The sequence below is a fragment of the Lepidothrix coronata genome, unplaced genomic scaffold, assembly GCF_001604755.1.
Source record: "Lepidothrix coronata isolate B3197 unplaced genomic scaffold, Lepidothrix_coronata-1.0 Scaffold32, whole genome shotgun sequence".
Classification (NCBI taxonomy): domain Eukaryota; kingdom Metazoa; phylum Chordata; class Aves; order Passeriformes; family Pipridae; genus Lepidothrix; species Lepidothrix coronata.
In genome coordinates, this window is record NW_016690212.1 from 2,741,303 (window position 1) to 2,765,638 (window position 24,336).

A 24,336-nucleotide genomic window follows, 5' to 3' on the forward strand; every position below is an offset into this window, starting at 1 on the left:
GGACAGGCCCTTCTGAAAAGAGTACAGGTCTGATATATATTCACTACTCTAAGTAAAATTCTTATTATTCCACTGGGAACAACAACAAAAAATTAAGAGATGGAAAGGCAACCATTATTGAGTTCTCTCTGCTCTAGTTTGGATGACTTTATAAAGCAACAGATACAGAAAGCATTTAAAATATCCAGTTCTTTCACTAAAAGAATCCATAGTCCCCAATTATAATGTCATAGAACCACAAGCTCAGCCATTACAGAAATAAAAATAGCACTTTTTGGAAGTACTCATCCAGGCATCTTGTTCTGTCTCTTCCTTCTGAAGAGACATCTGAGGACAACATTATGCTCTTCTGTGGCTTAAATGGACTGATCTCTAGCATTTTCATAAGCCTCTTAAATGCAAAATAAATATTCAATATTTTTATATGTTCTTTAAATATATAAGCTACTTCTAGCCTAATTTTCAATCCCATTGTGTTTCCAATGCATCACTAAGTCATCTCTTCTAAAGTCAGATAAAAAAAATTTTGAAATTAAAAGAAATCTAATTAAATGTGTAAGACAACTCAATTGTACTTTAATTATATCCTAGTAGCATTTACCATATGTAAAACAACCGTGTCAAACTTCAGCTTAAAACTCAGCAACCAAATCTTCCAAAGAAAAAGTCTAATTACTTCAAGCTATATTAAAATATATGTTCATTAAATCAGCTAAGTAGTATATTTTTGGATATGTGATATTAACTGGTACTTTTTGATTTAAATGTGGTGTATGCTGAACAAAGACCTGCACTGTGGAAGCATCCAGGCACTATTCTAATAAAGCACAGCATCACAAAAGCAAAGTCACAAACATGCAAGTCCTCAGTGATGTGCAATGGTTTCTGCTGCACCAATTCACCTTAATTTGCTACACTTTACTGAGGAAGTTCAAAGCTGACATTAAATATCCAAGTGACCCTTTTCCACACTACAGCTGAAATTAAAAAGGCCATCCATTTTAATGATAAGCTCCAATTAAAGAACATTTGACTGGCAGAATGCTATGTAAAATTATAATTTACATATTTAACATTTACTCATTTATTTCAGTAGGCACATAGTGCAAAATGCTTCTTTTCCATGCAGTTTTAAGGGGGAAAAGCAATCAAGCTCCATGTTGCTCTCTTTCTTTTTTTTCTTTTTTTTTTCCTTGTTCAGATGAAGAAATAAACACACTAGAAAAGTTTAGAAAAGAAAGAGTAGAAGGGATTTCAGGAAAAACAACAGAAGAAACAAAAATAACCATCCCAAAAGTACACGAGATATTATTTGTGCTTGACAACATAACTGCAATTTCTGGTTTTAAATAACTTTACATTTATTTTCAATGAGTGAAATCTGAATAGACAGTAATATCTGAATAGACATTAGTATAAAATAAATAAAAGAATATGGACAGAAATAGAAGGCCAGTGTGTGCATGTATCAATATCTGGGGGAAAAAAGATCACTGTACCCAATTACAATCTTACAGAAACATTTCTCATTTTCTTCAGTTTCCTGTGGAGATCTTTATCATGTTATCTATGTAACTGTAAAAGACAGCAAAATAGTTGCCTGGAGGAAAACTGTTGTAGGATGGAGTCTATGACATGCTGATCTGAATATGTGCATTGCTGTAAGCATGGTATTAGCTGTTCTTTACTCATTCCCAGGGTATGCTTCTGAAACTTCCCACAGTGAAAAAAGAGTAACTTTTTCTAAACAGCTTTAACTGGATCCATTTCCAAAGGCAGACACATAAGGATAAAACAAAAAAAATTTAAAAAAAATATTACTTACAGCTACTTACAGATTTAGTTTTCCAATGACAGTAGAAAATATACATACTAAATAACTTGCCTCCATTAAAAATAGATTTTAAAACAAGATTAAGCTTAACTGATGATTTTGGTGGAAGGTGTTCAAAATATCAAAATTAAGTTAATATTTGAACTCTGCCTTTTATATATAATTGATTTCTTCTAAAGAATGCTGGACTTCGACCTTTTCAGAACAGATTATGCATAAAAACATCTGCCATCACAGACAGATGGAATTACACAATGCAAATTTTTGCATTAAAGAACTGAAAAAATTTTATTTCAGAGAGAATTTTATTTATGAAGAAATCATGCCCTGAAATAAAATACTGAAAATGTATGACATTACTAGAATGAGTTAATGATATTGCTACAATAACTAGTAGCCCTCTCAATGCATCCAAATAGCAATCTGTCCAACTGCATTCAAATGCAACCAACAAAAGGGTAACCTGCATTTAGAACTTCTCTTAACTCTGTTGCCAACACCAAAACTCAGTCTTTATAAAGCAGGAAAAAACGAAAAATGTAAGTTGATAGTTTTAGTACTTCATTGCACTAAGCAAGCTCATACAAAAGATATCTCTATTAAATAAAGCATACATTCTCTCAAAGGAAACCCATTTTTAATGAAACAGACATTTAATTGTGTTATTAATGTTTTAATTTCAGCTTTTTATCTTGAAATGGTTTCTCAACACTCAGAATCAGCAAAACTCAGATGAATCCACTGGAGTAGGAGGTAGGGAACAAAATGGATGGTGGTACAAGAAAGACCCCAGTGCTGAAGCCCAAAAGACACTGCAAGATCACCAATAAATTATGACTGTTCTTTACATACACCTAATATATATAAAACAATACAAACAAACATTAGATCAGTTAATTATCTGAACATTTTAAAATTGTTCTTTTTTTTAGCAATAATTTGTGTAAATTTATTTCTCATCTAATGTATAAAAATATTACCGTATACTTCAAGTCCAAATTATACAGCTCTTGCAGTGGTGCAAGAAAACCATTCTGACAATACATGCATAGGCAATTGTCTGTATAAAGTTTACTCTGCTGTGATCTACTTCAGATGTCGTATCTTTAGACAGACCAAATCTAAAAGTTGTCACCCAAGCATACGAACTACAAAAACACACATATATGGTTGCATGTAGAGGTGCACAGTAATATTTCCACAACTAGAAGATCTTACATATTCCACTTCAAACTCAGTTTTCAAAAAGCTTTATGAAACAGCTATTCAGTGACTGCTTAACGAAGGCAATGTTTTTCTGAGGAGATCATGACATAATAGAGCATTAAAATGTTAATTCTTTCAGTAACAGTTACCTAATTAAATATGTACAAAACCACATCAATATCTCTCATTGAAAAGGTCCTAATTACATATTAATCTGATAGAAATAGCTTTTGAGCTGTTAAGGATTAATCACCAAAGTAAAACCTTCCCTTTCTCTGTGGTACTACAGTCACAAAGGTATAATTAAAAAAAGAAAAAAAATAAAAATAACTTAATCATCTCATCAGTCCAGGCTTAGGTAAATATGACCTTACTGCATTTCAAATATTCCCCTATAACCAGTCATGTTCTCACATTCACAATGTATTGATGACTTGTCTGTTTTAACACTGTTAATAATCCTACATTTGCTTTCAGTGATCCGCTACAATCTCCTGAAGATGCAATAGGAAGCAAGATGAATCTCTTTATATATCAATATAAGAATGATTATACTTTATTAATTCTCTAAGTAATTTTACTGCACATGGCAACATCCTCTGACCTGGAGAGCAAGGTAAACCATCATGTCCAAAACCACCGTAAACTTGATAACTTGGACTGAATTTCTATGTTCATCAAAATTAATGTATGATCCTGCAAGTACTCTCAATTTGCTCTATTACAAAACAGAAAATATTTCATATACTTGTTCTCTAATTCCAGATTCTGTGTGAAAGTAATCAGTAAATCATTCAGAGACTTCCTTTAGTGGGCCTACATGATTGCCAGTAAGATTTTTCTACTCAGGCTTGTTCTTGACCAGATTTTAACAGCAAATATCCTTTTTTCCTCCACACTAAATAATCCAGACTATGCCCCTTAATTTGTATGTATAACCCATTGCAAATATCTATACAGAAACAGGCCTGTTTTTAAGGATAATAAATTTATTTGAAAAACAGAAGTTCTCAGCTCATGACGCAAATTAAACAAAAGAGATCAGTTCCTCATAGGCTGCAGACTGAGATTACTGCTCCACAAGTCAGACATGAGGAAGATGAAAAATATCTTTATTACTTCAAAATTTCTACAACTATAACAGGGTACAAAGGAGAATTAAGTAAACCTGGTGGCACCAATAGGTCTTTGACCCATAGGACTTGCACAATGCCAAATACCAGACTGGCAACCTCTTATAGGGGGGAGAAATGTGGCTAGTAAACCTGGCAGTTTACCATTGCAATAAAGAGTATAAGCCATATCCTTGGACATGACATTATTGTGAAACAGAAGCCTTCAAAGTTTATAAGATGGCAGCTCTTCTTAAAAATGTATCTGAGCAATAATCTAGACCACAATGTTCAGCACAAATTCTTCTCAGAGTATTCACCTCAATAGGTTTCCTGCTGTCAACCAAAACTGCTTGCCAGGGAGAAGTGGTGCATGTGATACCATATTACAGGACTCATAATTAGCAACCAGTATGCAAGATAAGCACAAGATCCTGATGACTATTTTCTTAGAATGCCTGATAAGGGAATTTCCTGAGAAATCCAAAAGGTGCTTAGAGAACCGGAAATGAAAGATTAAAGGTTGAACATGTCTCCCACACTGCATTTTAATTACCTAGTTTGAGCTTATCGTTTAATTTTTTAAAGCATCAAGTCTATGTATGCGCATACACACAAACACACCAACACAAAACATCCAAGTATGGGATAAGAGCAAACCAAAGCGTGGTCAGACAAGTCTAAAGCAAACCTCAGGAACACAGGCCTTCCCTGTGCTAAGGGACAGGTTTGATTAGAGGGCTACTTAGGGACCATCACTCTAGCACTGGAAACACCTTCAAAAAGAATCTATAAATTAATTTAAATTTAAATCTGTAAATTTAAAAAATAATTATTTATTGGGAAGGGAAAAAACCCAAATGCACTAAAAGTTACAATGTATTTAAAAGATAAAAAAAAAAGTCTATGTATCTGCATATGCAAGGGTGACTTTAAAAAGTATTGAAAATTAATATTTCTTACCTGAAATTAGAGGAAAAAAAGAAAAAGCAAAAAAAGAATTTGTCTTGCACATAATTACTTAGAAGGCTGGCAAACAGATTCATTTGAGCAATCCCATAAACAGCAATATGTTTAATGCAATATCTGGATAACTTAGAAAGGCCAAAGATTCAACTCTAACTTGGACAAATATAAAATTATACAAATTATCCAAGAATTTCTATGTAAATATAAAAGGTTCTAAAAATTCCGAAATTTAATTTTTTCTGTGACAGAAGACTGAAAAATTTGCCACCGTCAAGTAAGCTCAGCACTCACTTACATATGATCATAACTCTATATAAATTCACTCACTCATGAAGCAATTTTTACTTTAATCTATTAATGTAACTGAATGGCACAACTAATAAGTTCTCAAGTTAAAATGGACAGCAGAGGAAATAACTGTTCTTCAGTGACATCATACGCACAAGTCTATGACAGTGGCAGTTTGCTGCAAATCCACGCTTTGTAATATCAGTCAAATTTCTTATTCAAAATTATACGCTTCCTTATTTTGTAATCTCCCACATCACTCACAGCTAACAAGAAAGAAATCCACCTTACAGATTTCTTGCCTTATTTACAACAGAATGTAAGTACCATCCATTATTTCCACATTTAGCACAAACTGCAAATACTGAATTTGAAGAAGCATATTGGAGGAGAATGCACTCTGCAGGCAACACTACTTCTTATGTTGCTTAATTGTTAAGTGCATTCCTTAACTAGCTTAATCTGCTGTGAATTAAAATTTCCTAATGAAACTATAACATATGCTTCTGAGGCAAAAAAGCTGCAAGGTTTGCTTTATTCATGAAGTTCAAACCTATTTCTACATTCTGTATAGGTATTTATTGCTAAGATAAAGAAATAATCAAACCTCTAGGAAAAAAAACCTGCTCTATCTATTCTAAAATAATAGAATAGTCTCTTCAATTTTCTTCCAGAATGTTACTTTAAGAAAGGTAGTTGCCTTTAAAATACAGCCATACTGCACTAAAGTAAAATTTTATCTCATAATTTACTAAAGATGGAACTCCTAAATCAGTTCACAAATATCTTTGATGAGAACACAATTCATAAGTCAATTTTTTTTAATGTATTGGGTTTTGTCAAAATGAATGTGCTATAAAAACATTACATCCTTTCTGCTACTTTGAAATAATGCAGTGAAAACCTACAGAAGAAAAACTGTTTTGCAAAAAACCTTTCTTTTTCCTATTTTGATTATTGTGCTTAAGTACCTAATTTTTCACTTCTGCTTTATGTACTTGTTTTCCACAGCTTAAAATTAAAAGTATCAAATTTCTCAAATAAAAGACAAGTAAAATATCCCCATGCTGATGAAAACCCCAATGACTTTATTATTACTATGATTTAAAAAGGCTTGCATTTAAACTATGAGCAAAGCCAATTCTTAAAGTTTCAGCAAACAAATTTCTCACAAATCTATTTGTATTGGTTTGAAACTTATAAAGCATTACCAACTAACTGAATATCTCATTGAAAAGAAGACATAAACAATTTGCCCTCAATTCTGTTTTAAGTACTGATCCACCTAATCTGAAAATCTCTTCTTAGATCATCAGATGCTACTGATCTATGCAACAGGATTTGAATGTTAACGTTCCTGGCATTTGTACAGCATGTTGTCATTGCTTAAGCAAGTCTCTCTCTTTTAGCTTTTCTTCCTGTGAGTTACTTCATAATAAACACACAAAGTTGTGATATTTGGATGTCAAAAGCCACCTTTAATGGCATAAAAGCCATTAAATTAATTTCCCAGTCTGCTGGAAAGCATGCTTGAGAAGATTTATATCTGAAAGTATAACCACCTCTGTGCCACTTCACCATAGAATGATGATGGTTAATTATAACTATATGGAGACCACGGGGAGAGGGATACGAATGCAGAAGCCAGAACTAAAATAAGCTGCTCTCTTTGGAATACATATCTCTCCCATAGTTACATCAATTGTAATTAACTTTCTCCTTCACAATTCTTTCATTTTTTTACTGAAGAAATCTTTTGATTTTTCTTCAATATCATTTTACTGCTTCTACTTACTCAAGATATTGTTTTCCATTTATTCCCATGACCCAACATTTCCAGTCTGTAGTTTCAAATAAAATACCTCGCACTAACCTCTCATGACTTCCTCACAGTAAAGCCTATTATTTCTTAATTGCCTTCAAAAAAAAGACAATATAAACCACAAAATATATTTCAAACTTCAGAAATACATTGTTTGTTACACTATTATAAAATTAATTTATTTTTTAAATTCTGAGAGTGTGCATTAAGCATCTTGAAATAACACATCTTCCTTAGACAGATACATTTAAAAATTTAGAAACACACACACACAGACAGATGCAAAACAAACTTTAAAAGTAGATAATTAAAATCCACATCACCCTATGCACTAAAACAGGACTTTCATTAACAGATTTTTTTTTATATACATGGGGAACAAAACTTCTTTTTCCTCAAGTACTTTTTAGTATAGCTTAGAGAAAAAAACCAAACTTGAATAATACAAAAATACTGTGATTTAAAAGACAAATCAGAGTTAGCTGAAAGCATCAAACATTTCAAAACCATAGAAAGGCTACAACCGACTTATTTATTCAGATTACTCATGACAAAAGTTTTGAGCTTATTTTTTCTTATGAAAATGTAAAATAATATTTAATATAGGGTACAGTTAGATACTAGGTGAGAATAAAATCCATACTTGAGCTCTAAACTACCTGAGCTACTTGAATTAGAACACAAGCAAGATCGTGGATCTCCATCTCAAGAACAGTAAAGACCTACAGAATGGTCTGGGTTGGAAGGGACCTTAAAGATCAGCTAGTTCTAACCCCTGTGCCTTGGGCAGGGACACCTTCCACTAGACCAGGTTGTTAAAAGCCCCATCCAACCTGACTTTGAACACTTCCAGGGATGGGGTATCCATAGCTCTCTGGGCAGCCTGTGCCAGGGTCTCACCACCCTCACAGTAAACACTGCTTTAAAAGATAAATAAAATTAAAAAATACAATATAATAAATAAAACAATCACATAGCCAATGGAACAATTGCTATAACCTTACAGACTTTCTTGGAGGGAACAAAAATGCCTGGCTGTAGTAAAATGATGTGGAATAAACTTTCAGGAAAAACAGATAGCAGAGACAATCTATAGGCCAAGAAGCAAATCTATTCACCAGTCAGCAGAAATAAAAGAAAAACTACTATAATTATGCTACCTCAGCATTTTTAGAACTTGTGCATTTACCCACAATATAAAATTAATATAATTTAATTAAACTAAGCAAGCTTAAAGGTCTTGAAGACTACTTCTAGTAAAACACAGAAGGTAAGTTGGTAAGTAACTCAAACTGGAAGACTCTCCAAGTCAGAGAGAGTATAACAAGCAAAAAAAAAGAGCAAGGCAGAGTTCATAGGATGAATGTGCATCTTATCATGCCAACTGATTTATAAGGGAGAACAAAAGATAAGTTTACAGACAAAAAATTTGCTTTCATGGTCTTTAAACAGATATTATCATAGTACAGAAACATTAATTTGATTTTGTTAGAAACCTCTGATTAGTCCTATTAGTCCTATTTAATCTTAGAATTTTTTTATTAATTTAGAGATTTCTTCTATGCATCTCCTATAGCAAAAATTCAAAAGAATTCCTCTGATTTTGTCCATAAGACAGGGTCTGGAAAGTTTCTTCACAAGAAACATCTAAGCAAAAATTCCACATAGCTCCCCTGCTATGAAGTGACATTTCATAGGTTCCATCACACCTCTGTCAGACTTGTTGACTCTTTGATAGACTTCCTGGCACTGATATGATTGAAGAAATTTTTATTAGTAACTTTCAAGTCTCTACTTGGTTTTTCCTCTAATGTGTAAAACGATGACAGTCATCTAAAAGAAGATGGGCTTTACACAGGTTTGAACCTCCTGGCTGCTTTTCAAAAAAGTATTCACACTACAGCTTTACTAAAAAAAACAAATAAATGGAGGCTGAGCCATACACTGTAGTATACTGATCAATATTCTCAAGACACACTTCTTTGATATGACATGGAAGCATTTAAAGATTTAAAACAAAAACTCCAAAAAACCAAGAAAAAAAAAAAAAAAAAACAAACACAAAGAAACCACCAACAAACGAAAAAAAATCCAAAAACCCCAACCCAAAACCTCAAACTCCATCTACAGATGCCTCCACTTGCAATAACATGGAGAGAGCAGAACAGATAACAAGAAGCCCTAAGTTTAAAGAAATGTAACCCAATTATTTTTGTTCTAACAGCAATAAGAAATTTTGGTAACATTAGGAAGAGTAGGATGATGATTGTAATCTTATGCCTGCAGACATAGTCCAAAAAAAATTAACTGGCAATTGCCGTTTTTTCTTACTATCTTACATTAACAAAGACAAACATCAAAAATTTTCATTTAATGATCTACTTCACAAGAAAGTCAGTCATATACAGCAACATTTTTAAGAAAAGAACATTTAATTCAAACAGCGGTACCTTGAAGCAATTACTACCAGGCATGAGAAATTGTTAGGTCTGATAAATCCTCTTTCCAACACTTATTTTAATCTTTGAGATAGTAGGTGTTTGTTTCTTCAATAGCTGCTCTTAAAGCTTTTCACTGCAGTCAATCTTTCTTAATCCCTCTAGATACTTTATTTAAAGCTTGTCAGTCACAGATCAAAAAATGCAGCAACTATTGCTTACTACACTTTTAATGAAAATACTGCAGCATGATAATTAGATATGATACTGCTTTGAAACACTTATTTAGGAAGGTTAAAGTGACAACTTTGGGACTCAGAGCACAGCAACTTAATATGTAAATGCTATTCGTAAAAGGAAGAGCATCTTCTAATATGACAAGTCTGAACAACTCGGATATTTTCTTCTTAAGTATGGAAAAGTTCTTTCCTTTATTCAAAGTCTAATAAAAATAATGCTGACATCTGGAAAAAAAAATAAGAGGAATTTTTTTTGGTTTAATTTTTTTTTAAATGTATTTCCCCCTCTCTTCTCCCAAAGAAAGGGAAAGTTACCTTTTAATATAACACAGTTTTCCTGTGAAGGTATGTTAAAAAAAAATCATTTAACTTTTATATTTTAAATACCTGAGTAACTTCTAATGCAGTCTTTATTACAGATGCACCACTAACTTTTCTATTCCTCTTATTACCATATTTTATTTGACTCAAAACAACAAGAGTTAGGAATAGTTTTTAAAACAGGTGAAAGCATCTTTCTTTTTACACTCCCTTATTGATAAAATTGGACCAAATTGTATCAGATACACAAATCAGGGAGATTACACCAAAGAACTGTTCTTAGACAAACATGATTTCAATTTAAGGCATTATGAAAGTATAAGCACAAAAGAGTAAAGCAATGTTCTACAAAGTAAAAAGAAAGAAAACTTAAACATGTACTACTCCCAGTAATCAAACAGAAGCTCATGAGAAAAATTTTTAATCAAACTATCATCTTGAATTATATCTTGCCCACAAAAGTATGTTGAATATGCAACAGTTCAGAACTATAAAACCCAAAGACAGCATTACCTGAAAATTGTTTGAATAATCAAAAAAATACCATACTTAGACTATAAACAGTAACATTATAAAGCAATGCAATGATCCTATTAACATTTAGTAAAGTCTACTGTGTAGAAAGCAAACTATTTCCAATGATGTGTAAACAGTGACAGGGAAGCTTCATAAAACTCTAGCAGATGAACACAACTGTGACAGCTGTTCTTTCTCCCTTTTCATCCAAACTTGAATTCGGATTTTGACTGAAGTATGAAAATATAAATGCAACAGAGAAGTTAAGTTAGTAATAGAATTGGAGTCTTATCACTTCACTTTTCAAATGGTTGGGGGTTTGGGGTTTTTTCCTTCTGTAAATTTTATGACTGAAAACAGTGTTGGCTTTGTGAGTTGACTTTTGACAACTCTGGTAACTCTACTAACATACAAAATTGCAGGAACTTTTAAGTTTTACACCAACATGACAATAGTTGTGTTAATCATTTGTTAATGACTTTTTTAATGACTTTTTTTTCATGCAAAACTATTCCTTACATACTTTTTTCATTCAGTATTAATATTCAAGAATCTATGCTTTAGTTATATAGATTGTCCTTTCTTTGAAGATAATTTAAAAATTTTAAAAATGAAAAGGACTAATACACCTTAAAAGTTATGACACTGGGTTTTTTTTTGGTTTGTTCTAAACACGCACCCATAAGACACTACAATACCATTAACTCAAAATACTGATTTTCTCTCACATAGAAAGCTAAAAATAACACCCAATTAAGCAGTTGGCTATACTTAAGATAATCATGTCTCTTTTTTTGACAGCTATTGTTAACAACATCCAGAGAATTTTAACTTTAATTAGACTTATTCCACTACAAACAGACAGGAACATTTTTTAAAATTATCCACAAAACCAGTTTTAGTTAAAATACATTAACTTTTCCCTGAAAGATAGTGAAGCTGAGGCACATCCTACTTTGTCAACTAATACATCTTTATGATTTAAGTATCCAGCACTATTCCAACTCCCTATCCGTAATCAAACTAAATAAGATATTTTATCACTGCCCACACTTGATTCAAGCTTGAAATATGTGCCAGTCCATAAAACCAAGACTTTTGATTTTGCAATTTGTGTGGTTAACTGAATGGATTTTAAAGAACCTAATTTGTTTCAATAGAGGTCATGAAGATGACTAGAGATAGTTTTTCCATTGCCATCAGGATGATACAACTTTGAACCTTTTGATTATAAAGAACTACAAAACTACTTAAAAAGAAATTAAGATTACAGAAAACATGACAGAAGTAACATAAAAAAATCCACATATGATAAGCAAAGAAAGGGGGCAAAGCTCAAGTCTATAGGATGCAATAATGCATCTAACATTTCAGATGAACTGTTCTCATTAGCTTGAAAATCTGACAGTATATTAAAGAGAGAAATAAAAATTGAAACAGAGTTAGAGAACGATTGATTTTGTAAAACAGCACTGTCTATAATAAATCAAGGCCCTTCAAGAGACTACTAGGAATAAAAATACTAGAAAAGCAGGTTGCCATACCCTGTATCTGTCTGTTGAGATACTTTTCTGAGTGCTCCCTAACTTGCTAAGCAAAAAATAAGTGGAATTCACAAATTCTTATCATGAGCATGCAGTTTAATAACATAGCTAAAGCAGTCTCAGCGCTACCTGGCAATTAACAGAGACCTCGCTTCCCCCTTCTTCCCTAACATCCTCCTATCCCCACATCCCTACTCTGATCCTCAAGATGAGTGCAGAAGGTTAAATTATTCAGTATATTATGGGCTTAGTTTCCAGCCAATTTAACTGAACTGATCCACTGTGCCAGAGAAAAGCCAATGCTGACCAAAAAGAGAAGATAGGAATGCATGTTTCAGGTTGGGAAAGAGAAAGCGAAGCTACCCATTCTGATGGCAGAAAGCCCTGATTTAGCTGTGTGATCTAAGCATATGGCAAGCAAACCCTTTTCTGTTCAACTAAAGCTAATCTGGAATTACTCAAAGATGCAGCTCCACTGTGAAATTTAAGGAACAGTGAAAGGAACGGGCAGGGTACCCCACAGTGACCTCTCGAAACAACAAATGGGATCTGGAATAAGATGAATTCTACAGCATGTAAGAATCTAGTTCACACTGTTCCAAGCTCTCATTGGGAATCAAATATATCAAGGAGTAAAATATATGTAGCAATATACTATTACCCAACTACATACAGTTACTTGTAAATATATGCTCAGCTGCTACTTATTAACACCTTCTCAAGGTATATTCCAAAAAATGTCAGAATTGGGTTGATGCAATTACCTAAAAATTCACTAATTAAATAAGTAAATCATCTCATTTTGATCAAAGTAGACAGAGAGTGCTTATGCAAACAGATCCACTTGTGTATATTTGATACTAAATGCCACCACTAACGTCCAGTAGGTTAAGCACCTAGGGAAAAAGAGTAGGGAATAAACTCTATCACTACCAAGCTACCCACAAACTGCATATCTGGGTAAAGCTCAACTACATTCATTAGGACCTTTATACTATTATAACTAGGTAATATATTTGATACTATTATAACTAGGTAAAAAAAATAATCCTTAAATGAAATAGTTATATAGCTCTAATCTAGAACAAAGGGTCACTACAGAATTAGTCAAACTGCAACTAAAAAATTAATACTCCAACAAGTCATGCTGAAAGATAAAGATGAATTTGTCCAGATAAATAATTAAAATAAATATCCAAACACAAAAATAAAAGGATCAAAAGATTAAAGGCAATTTATAGTTCACTAGTCCCCTGTTAATCAGTTCTCTTCATTACACAAGTTCTGTCAACATATTTGCCCTTCTTCATCCTCTCTTATTCCCTAACCCTTCATAAACTAATCATGAGATGTCCTCTTAATACTATCTACATTTTCCTTAGTTCTGTTTGGAATGCCTTCAAATATTCTGCTTTACTAACCAACCCTCGACACAGCAGTATATCATGGAGTACACTGTTAGCTGACAAACAATTCAAACAATTCACTGCTAGTTGTTTTCACATGGATTTTCCTACTTGTTTAAAGTGAATAAAAGAATGTAAAATAGTAAGATTTCTTTACCCAATTCAGCATGAAAAATTATATATTAATAAAGACAATTGCTGAGATATTGTGAATAATTAATTTTTTCTTAAGTGAGACATACAAAACCAAATTAACAATTTAAAAATATAATCTCTCTAAGTGCTTAAAAAAAGTGCTTTCTAAAGCACTAAAATTCAGGTCTATATTTTTATTGTCTTTGTTTCCATGTAATTTACCTGAAGGAACTTTGGGGTTTTTTTCAAAAACTACAATTCCAAAATATTTAAATGAATGAAAAAAATTTCTAGCTGCTTTCCCACTGCAGTCAAAATCAGTCCTGCCATAGAGCACAGAAGCCTGGCACAGAAGTACCAAGTCCGCTGTGGATGGGCTCAAAACTTGTGGACCTTCTTCACCTTTCCCATGGCACAAAGTGGGAACTATCAATGTGTAGAACCAAATTCAAATGCTGTTTATCTTACCCATCCCAGTCCTCCCTCTCTTCAGCTCCTCTGCAGCACTTACAAAATACTTTCACTGTCCACAGATTGGCACAGCAACAGGGGGTGAGGGGGGAAACATTCATAGAAATTGAAAAAGTGAACAGTGGTTACTTCAAAGCAAGCTAAGATAATGCTGAACAACTTGTGTGTCATGTTATGGTTACATATACATCTACGTGTACAGATAGTAAGTGTTCCATAACTCATGAAAGCAAAGTGCTTCAAAGAGAACTGAGAGGTAAGTAAAAAGTTTCAGGTCACCAAGTAGCTCAGGTATATTGTAGCTCTTTTTCAGAGGAAAGCATATGTTTTCTAGACATTTGTAGAAGATGTAATTGGCTTTTCAGTACTTTCAAGTCTTGAATTCCAAAGTTTTCTGTAACCTTTCTTCATTCTCTGTCCACCCAAATCACACAGATAACAATATTCCATTTAATTATCAAAGAATATTTCACACAATATTGCTCATGTTTATGATACAACTTCACTGATGTCACGAGTATTACTATAAAAAGTTATGGAAATTACTAAGAATCAGCACCAAAATACATCTTTGTATATGGAAATTACATTACTGGCAATTTGCATTAAGGAGAAAAAATTTAATGTGATCAAAATGGAATTCGAGGTATGGAATTTTCATATGACAGAAAAGTGATTTAAATTACTTTGAATAGTTTTTCACACAAGTTTTACAATGGTTCTAAAAAAATTTGTTTTCTTAATACTTTCATAACTTGCAGGAAAACGTTAAAATGTCAGTTATGTTTCATGTCCCTGCTTTTACATAAATTTAATTTGTGTAAATTTCATAAATAACTTCAAGCAAATGTGTAAATAAAAACATTTTAATACAATATTGTACAAAAACTCATATTTATTTAAACAAAGAAAAACATTAAAACAGTAGAAGTTTGTTACTGAAGTTTAATGACAAAATTCAAAGAAAAGTTCAGGAGCATACAACAATTGCAAATAAAATATTTTCATCTATCTCAAGCTGAAAAATTCCCCACATTCCTGAGCACTCAGTCCTCAGAGATTTTCCAGAATTTCTTTCCTGGTAAATCAGAAGACAGCAAAACTTGAAGGGCCTGGGAGAAGCAGAAGCACCCAGTTAATACAGTTATAGTTCCTTGTTCAACTTCCACTTTATAAAAACAATCTGTTGTTCCTTCAGTTTTATTCAGTCTCTTTTAAGTTGAATAACTACAAATACGTTTCATCTTTTCCACTTTATCTCCTCAAAACCTCAATGCATGCGTCTTATTCATAATTCTCCAAGGACTAGTGAATTGGTGGAAAGGTCTAGGTGTTCAGACAGCAGGATTAATTATCTCAAATTAATCTACATACTGAAGCAATCAAGGCTTCAGCTTCGTCTTCTGAAGGAAAGGAAATAATGCATGCTAAACAAAATTTTACCCTAGAACCCTCCAAGTATGAAGAAAAGCAGCTCTCTAGAGTCAGTGGGTTAATATTCTTTGTTCTCTGGCTTATATCATTCAGAAATTCAATTTTATGTACATTCTAAACAGATCTACTTATTGCACAAAAATTACAACTCTCCTCAAGAAAAAAATAATCTCTGCTTAACTGACAATTTTTTCATATTTTATAAACAAACATTGAGGAATTACTTCAGATACTGCCATGATAAAATGCTCTGAAACTTTACTCCAATTATATAATAACAATTTTAGATACAGCAAACTGTAGAAAAAATAATTTTAAATATAATTATTCACAGTAGATCTGTTGAAAAAGAAGGAAAGAAGGCAAAAATGAGACTGCATACTGGTTTATAGGGACAAGAAGACTTTCTGTAACATGTGAGAGGAAATAGAAAGAACTGTAAGCAAGGGAGCTATAGACAGATGAAGGTTTTTTCAAGACCAAAGAGCCTTTCTTTACTCATAGTAACACTAGTCTTGGAACAAATCCCACCCCAATCCCACTAGGATTTGGGCCTGGATTAATTATTCCACGAAGTCATGGCAGTATCAATTTAAAAAACACTAGGTAACAGAAGTTTCATTTAATGCCTTCTATGAAAGGATTTAAGATCACATGAAAAAATACTTACAAGAGTAAGACCTCTCTTTTCAAAGTTTTCAGTTCATGAGTTCTTGTAAGCATCATCAAGCTTCTCTACTTCAAGGAGATTGTAGACAATATCTCAATCGCCATTCCAGTCTTCAGCAGCCTCATTTTTCTTGGCATTCTTTATCTGACATAAAACCATGAATTGCTACAATAGTGTTCATTTTCTGCCCTGGACTTCCTACTAACTCCTAATGTGCTCTTGATCCAACACTGCTAAGGGGTCTCAAAGTTATTTCATACAGCCATTCCACTTATCAATGGCCTGACATGCATCCTTATTATGGTCGTGTTTCTCTCGAGCTTTCCCCTCTCTGGATAGCGAATAAATCCAGGTCCTCTCCGGGGTTTTAGATTTACACACAAGGCCCAGTGAATTACTGAAATGACAATTACAGCGAAGTGTAGCTAACTCTGTGAGCAAGAAACCACGAGCAACTCTGCAGCACAACCTAATACCTGGAAACAACGTAGATCAACAGGAATTCAGGGCAAGAGGAAGGTGTACAAAGAGCGCAACATGTGGCAACTTGAAATAGGACTTGCAGTCCAGTGCAAAATTTCTTGTTCATTAAGGTTGTGAACAGTGACAAGTCACATGGTACATCTTATTAACAAAAACACCTCTGGTGCATCCACAGGGATAAGATTCATTTCGACACAAACTAATATGCTGCAAACACACAGAGCTTTTAGGAAAACTTCCCTGACAGTAATTAGCATTTGTTCTGACAACATGTTAGTTACACCACTCCCGGAGGTTAGAAGCAAGCACAAAATAGTTTTCCTGCACTTGTAGTGTTTGAAATTCTAAAGAAGCTGTTATAATATGGCAGGAAAAAGATCTATAGCATTTTTCGTAAGGGGAAAAATTTAAAAAAATAATGTTGAGATCAACATACAGAATCTTTTGGTATAAGAAATCCAAGGTTTAAATTCCTCCTTTTCCTAATTTAGACCAGAAATTCAAAACTGAAATTACTGTATTGCAGTAGGGGTCACTGTTTATCCCCTTTGAAAGTTTCCTTAATTGCCATTTTGCCTTTCCTGGCTTGGTTTGACAACCAAATTTTATCTTGCTGAAAATGTTACAGCATTCTGCTTTAATTGCAGAGTGGGGAACTAATGAGACATTACCAGATTACACTTTCGTCATACTTACACTGATGGAAAAGGTTGAAAGTACGCCCTCAGCACTTAACATATTCAGTTCCTACATTCAGTCACTCAATCTATTCTCCACGTGGGAACCCATGTGTTAAAATCAGGTACCTCAATCCACGCTAAGCCATAAGGACTTCAGTCCTTATATACAGACACACACAACCTATTTTATGGCATTCAGATTTGAATGAGAAGTAAATTAACACTTTCACCCATGTCATTTGTATCTTCAAAAGTTCTGTAACAACACTGTTCCAAAAAGTTTGTAGACTTCTTTAGCAGAGCAGAAAGCCTTCCATCACTAGAATAAATATGTCACATATTTGTTATGCAAGATTAAGGATTAAGGGCTCTCTCAGTTGTCATAAAGCCAAAATAAACAGGGCTTTCCTCCCACCAAAATATTTGACAAAACTGCAGCTGTGTTTAAACATTACAAGGATATACCATCAGATGATCTAATCAGAACAACCATTAGAGGCACTGTCAACCATTAGAATTTATTATTAATCTTTAATAATTCTTTAGGATCTCTTTTTTTTTTAATTATAGACAGAACCTAAAATAAAAGGCATTCTCACTTTCAACTGTACAAATTAGGACCCAAGTGACCTTGAACTGCAACAAAAAGGTTTCAGTAAAATTGAGAAAGAAAATACAAAATCAAGTTAAAAGATAGCAATAAATAAAGCACTTTAATGTAAAAACCAATATTCACTTAAAATCAAGAAATGGGATCTAGAGTAAAAACACAAGTACATACAGAGTATCACTAGAGTAAATATTAAATATATTAGCAGTTTAAACATTTTTGCTAGGACATTTCTGCAATTCTGCAATTATTTCTATCTAAATTACTAAACCACAATTTACAGCCTCATTTTTGATTCCTATAATTTTATTACAAAACTCAGGATTTTTGAGGTACTTCATAAATTTCAAGTCCCCATTTCAACTTTAAATAAAATGCATTCTCTTATTCATTCTAACTTGAATGCATCACTCAGTGGAACTTGAATATATCAGATTCAAATCAAAAGGCTATTTAAAGACAAATCTTTGAAAGTTTTTATATGCCCCTGAGGGGAAATAACTGCTGTTGGCAGTGAGTCAGGACCACTGCTATATTGAAAGAAATACCTTCATTTTGCTATTTTTCTTATGACATAGATATTAGCTTTTAAATGAGCTTTCAGAATGCAGTTTTCTGAGCTTCATACACTTTCAGTGGCAGAATATCTTCTCTAGCTGAAAGTTTTTGAGTTTTGTCTTTCTTCACTGAACACTTGCTGGAACAGCTATGCTCTCTGATATGAAAACACTGACAAACTGCAAATACATTAACAATCACCAGGGCCTCCAAATGTAAGTTGGTGGTAAAGACAAACTTATTTACCATATTAATTAAATGGCCTATTTAACATGGAATATCAATTCTCTAATCACATCTCATTTGAACTTCTTATTTCAATTAGCAACCCTAAAGTCTACTAGAGACCCCACTGCTCTAGGATCATTAAGAACATTTTCATTATCTGTCAAATGAGGGAGTAAAAGGCAGAAACTGCAAATACTCTCAGGAGTGGGCCTCTACCATACTTAAGAGATGATTAGGGAGAAAGCAGCAGTAGTTCTCACTGGTTGCTTAGCAATGAAATGTCCCCGTATGAAACAAGAAATGAACAAAGCAACAGAGGTGTTGCCATGCAAATGAGTAAATGGATAGTCCATCATCCACTCAAGGATAATCTGTCCTTCATTAAAACCAATCAATCTGGATTAATCTGGATACCAATGTGTATCTTGCATAGAGAAGGCAGGAAGAATGCACTGAAGTAGGCAGACAATGCACTTCTTAAGTTTACATACACAACACTTACATTCTCACTGTATGTGTGTATGACAAACAGAAGTACAAGGAAAACAGTTTTAATTCAAACCAGATTAACACTGTCATTTTCACTCTTAAATCTTACCTCTTATATCCATAGTTATACCTGAGCTATTATTCAATTATTAACAATTAGTCATTATCTTAATGTTTATAACAATTTAAATACTAATCTATAAATTTAAGATTTAACCCACATCTGAGCTGGTTAAGTTTTCAAAAATAAACTCACACATAAAGCCACAAACAACACAAATAGAGCTGTTGACACTATTGTTGTTACTAATGTCATAAGCCCCAGAAGAGGTAAGCTTTTAACCAGGGAAATTTGATTACTGTTATCTTAAATTTCAGAGCCTAATTCCAGGATTTTTTCAGCCACAGATGCAGTTTTAATAGGTTCTTTTTATTTTAATTTTCCCTCAAGGTTTCCTTGTTCCTTGGGTTATTTTTCTTGTTTTGGTATGGGGTTTGTTCTGGGGATTTTTGGGCCGGTATTGTTGGATTTCTTGGTTTGCTTTTTTGTTTTGCTGCTGTTGTCTGGTTCATATGTACAATTTAAAGTTTTCACAAAAAACATGAACAGGAGAGAAAGAAACACAGAATAAAACTACCTATGAAGAAAAATGCACCATGAGTGGTGAATACTTTTAAAGTACAAATCAATATGATTCCTGAACTCCGCTGACTACTTAAATTTGATTACTTCTCAGTATATATTTAAACAGAACAATACAGATTTATAATTTTAAAAATTATTATAAAATTCGTATATCAAATTATGCTCATCCAAACCATCAGTCAGATTAAAATGAAAATTATGTTTCAAAACCAATATCAATTCATAATTTGGTATTAAGATAAATCTTACCTATATATTCACAAACGAAGACCACAAAAAAAGGAGTAACAAGATCATTTATGCCCTGAACATATCCACTGGCTGGATGGCGTATTGCCCAGATAAACAAAATTCTTTCAAAGATCTGAAAAAGAGTTAAAGAAACCATCAGATAATTTAACAAGCGACAACCGCATTTTAAACAAGACACTTGAAAATTATCATGGAATCATACAACATGTTGAGTTAGAAGGGACCCATCAGGATCACTGAGTACAACTCCTGGACCTATGCAGTTCATCCCAAGAATCACACCACGTGCCTGAGAAGCAAATGCTTCTTGAACTCAGACAGGCTTTGTGCTGTGACCACTTCCCTGGCGACCCTGTTCCTTTCACCCTCTGGGGGAAAAACCTTTTTCTGATCCCCGACCTAAGCTTTCCCCAATACAGCTTCATGCCATTACCTCGAGTCCTGTCACTGGTCTCAAGAGTGAAGAGATCAGTACCTGCCCTGCCACTGCCCTCCATGCTGATGTTGAAGACCTCATTGCAGACAAATTTAATATCATAGAGCTACTAGTATAAAAAAACATACAAAAGCAGAAATGAACACTGGTATTCATAACTAACTTCCAGTGCTATGTAAGTTTCTCAGTTCTTCAAAAGAGAGCATTTTCAGGGTATTAGCACATGTTAAAATCAAACTAGTATATAATTCAGTTACAGTACCTACTGCAAAGTAGCCCTTATTCACTGGAGCTTTTCCAATAATATGAAATTCCTCTTTCCTCAAGAAAAAGAAATATTACATGATCTTCCCATTATTTTTCACCTTTTTGAAAGAAGTATTCTATTAATGCAGTATTCTATTTATTCGTAACAGAAAGAAGTACTTGATATAGTTTAGATTTTTTAATAACATGCCCATAAAAAGAGATTCCATAACAGTTAAGCTTGCCTAATACTGCAGTGTGGAGTTCTACACTTAAGAAGTGTGTATACTGGTTAATAAAAAACGTGAAACAATCAGAAAATGTAGAAATAAGGCAACTGCCTGCCATATCACAGAACCTCACCTCCTCAGCTCTGTAAACTGCAGCTTGCTTAGGATCTGCAAAAGCTCATAAATCCACAACCTATCTCAGCATGAGGAGACTGGAGAGTCGGAAAATCACAGAACTTTCCTCTGACTCAATTTAAGTCTGTGACATTCTGTATTTCCTCTCAATTATTTGCTTCTGAACATGCTACTTGCCTTTGAAAGGCTGCAAATAAGCAGCAGAGGGAAAGCTGCTAGGTGCCTTGTCCTAACTACAGGTACTCAATCAAGTATGCATAATTTCCCGAAACAAAAGAATGTTTGCTCATTCTTGAGAGCACAAACAACATCACTTTTCTAATCAGGCCTCAATACTAACAAAAAAGGAGCCATTTTCAAAGGACCTCAAGGGTTGTGTAGTTTGCTGCAACCTCAGAAATCGATGAATGCTCAGGCTTCAAGAAAGCCTGTAAAGACCTTCTCTGAAAGGACACAATAGGGAGAGGAAGCTTATTTATGAAGCCAGTATTATTAATATTGAATCTCACTTCAAGTTTTTGTTAGATTGAGAAGCTGACTATTTTAATTCAATTTTAAATAAAATCTTATTGTTTAGTTTAAAAGTCCTCTTGCAGTTATTTTTAAGTAAGAAAGGTGCTTGAAAGTCCCATTACAGGCTTCCACACAATTTACCTGATACTGAAACATATTTGCACCTTTTGCTTTGAAAACAAGTCCCAAATATCAACACCTACTCTTTCCCCACAGGTTTTCCTTTGAGAATCAACTGTCTTCCAGGTTTTATGTTTCCCTGGCTGAAAATTCATGGAACAAGGGAGACAGTCAACAACAAAAAGTACAAAAAGTTTTGGCGAGCACTGAAAAACAAGCTGTAACGCAGCTCACGTCTGATCCATTACAACTACAATTAAGATTCAGTATTAGCTCAGCATGATTTCAGAAATTAGTCAGAAAGGGAGATACTCATTAGCAAATTCTCCATAGAAGCCTCTCGTTCCCATTAGCCAAGATGCTTATTTCTTTAGCTACAAATTCTTGGTGCTAGTCCTGTCACCTCATGTTTTTTAACATGCACTGCATACTAATCCAAAAAATACCAGCAATAGCCTGTGGGGTTTCACTGTCTATCAATAACTGTATAAAGATTTTACACCCTGCAATTTACACCTTACTTTTACATTTTACCTAATTATACCCTTATGAAATTGCAGTTATATCCTAATTTTTACTATTACTGGAAAACTGCAAATCTAGCTAGGTTAGTTAGCTCACAGCCACCCCAATTGCTTCTGGCAGTTGCCACTTCTAGTTTCAGTAACAGCAGTTCTCAGTATTATCAGTTATCAGTCTGTTTCACTTCAGAAAAAGGACATGTTTAACATACTGCAAACACAAATAACTTTCTTGAAAAACAAACAGCAGATACAGGTGACTAGAGAAACCTGTTTAAATAGCAATTACTGAATGCAGAACGGTGTTATGTACTAGGCTAAATAAAAAACTCCTGGTGTGATGGGGTTACAAAACATGCACAGTTAAAAAAAAAAAACAGACAAACAAACCCCCACAGTAATTCAGTAAGAACTATCAAAATACCCACTGTAAAAATTATAAAAATTGTGTTTTTTCATGAAGCCATTTCTAAAGTCAAACAACCCACAAATTTGTACCACCAACCTTTTTTTTCCTCAGAATCTGACAATATATGCAGTTTACACCGTAGATTGAGAGCCCTATGGATTTTAAAACACTTTTAAAGTCCAGGTATGGAAACTAAGGGAAGTGGGGGCCTATTTGGGTTTGCTGGGGGGGGAGGTGGTTAATATTACTGAGCAGGAAGCATCACTGATGGCACATCAGCTTTAATATCCCTAAATGCACCTAATCAGAAATCCAACAAATACACACTGAAAAAGTGTTTTCAATTTCCTACCCATTTTCATAAGGTTTCATTTACTGTTCTGAATTGAAAAAAATGAGCACTGAAAACTTGAACAGCAGACTGATTTAAGTTTCTATACAGCACTCATCACTGTGCTCAAATAGGATTCATTAAAAAGGTCACTTTCCCAAAAGCTTCCCTTCTCGATTTCCAAATCAGCAACAGAAACTGGAATTATTTTTCTGCTATGAACCACTACATCTCATGAAATGTCATTACCAATCTATTATTCTCTTTTGAATTTAACGCTCATTCATAATTACAGCAAGAATTATATTCACATACATAAAGAGAAGAAGCCATCAGCTTAAATGCAGGTTTTGAATTTCTTCTGAGTTTTGCACACAGGGTAACCCTTTGAAACCTGTCTTTGACCCATAATTTAATTTCCTTCTCTTCTTTATAGCCCTTGCCATCTCACCTTAAAAAACGGGAAATGACTGTTGCCCACCTGAGACCAGCACCATTTTCCCTCTCCCTAGAAGGGAGTCAGTTCTGGGAACAACACAAGGTCCCTACCTAGATAAGCCCCTGGGAATAGGGTGGGATGCCCTGCGAGGCTAAGGGATTCAGCAGTGCTGTGGCAGGTGTCCAGAAACCCAGAAAGCAAGGGAAAGAAAATGGAGAAGATGGATGCTCTGACCCTTTCAGCATCTTCTGTACAATGGCACCAAGCAAGTTGGGCTTGGTTTGGATCAAAGAGAGAGCAAAGACATATGCAAGCCCATCCTCACAGTAGCCCACACATTCAGTCAGATCAGTGGAGCTCCAAAATGAAGAACCTGCAACTCTGTAACATTCAGGATATTAATAGATCTGTAAAAATTAAATCAGATCTCTATCACTTCTTTATAACTCAAATACTTCCTAGATTTCCCCTTATCCTACTGCCATCCACCCTTTTCACAGTTTTCTGTACTTCAAGACCACTCACTCCCAGCTATAAGAATCTTATTAAAATAGACTTTTGGTTTACACTTTCTTTTTTATTAATCAACTGTCCAATCTCACTCC

General features: G+C 33.8%; 1 protein-coding gene across 2 annotated transcripts in view; it reads right to left on the reverse strand.

Annotated features, from left to right (window-relative positions):
- The window catches only part of TBC1D22A (TBC1 domain family member 22A), a 155,855-nt gene that overhangs the window by 100,639 nt on the left and 30,880 nt on the right, over window positions 1-24,336 (reverse strand). For both annotated transcript variants that reach the window (XM_017811506.1, XM_017811507.1), the window contains exon 8: window positions 20,349-20,463. In XM_017811506.1, the coding sequence (XP_017666995.1) occupies window positions 20,349-20,463 (115 nt within the window). The remainder of the gene's footprint in view (window positions 1-20,348; window positions 20,464-24,336) is intronic.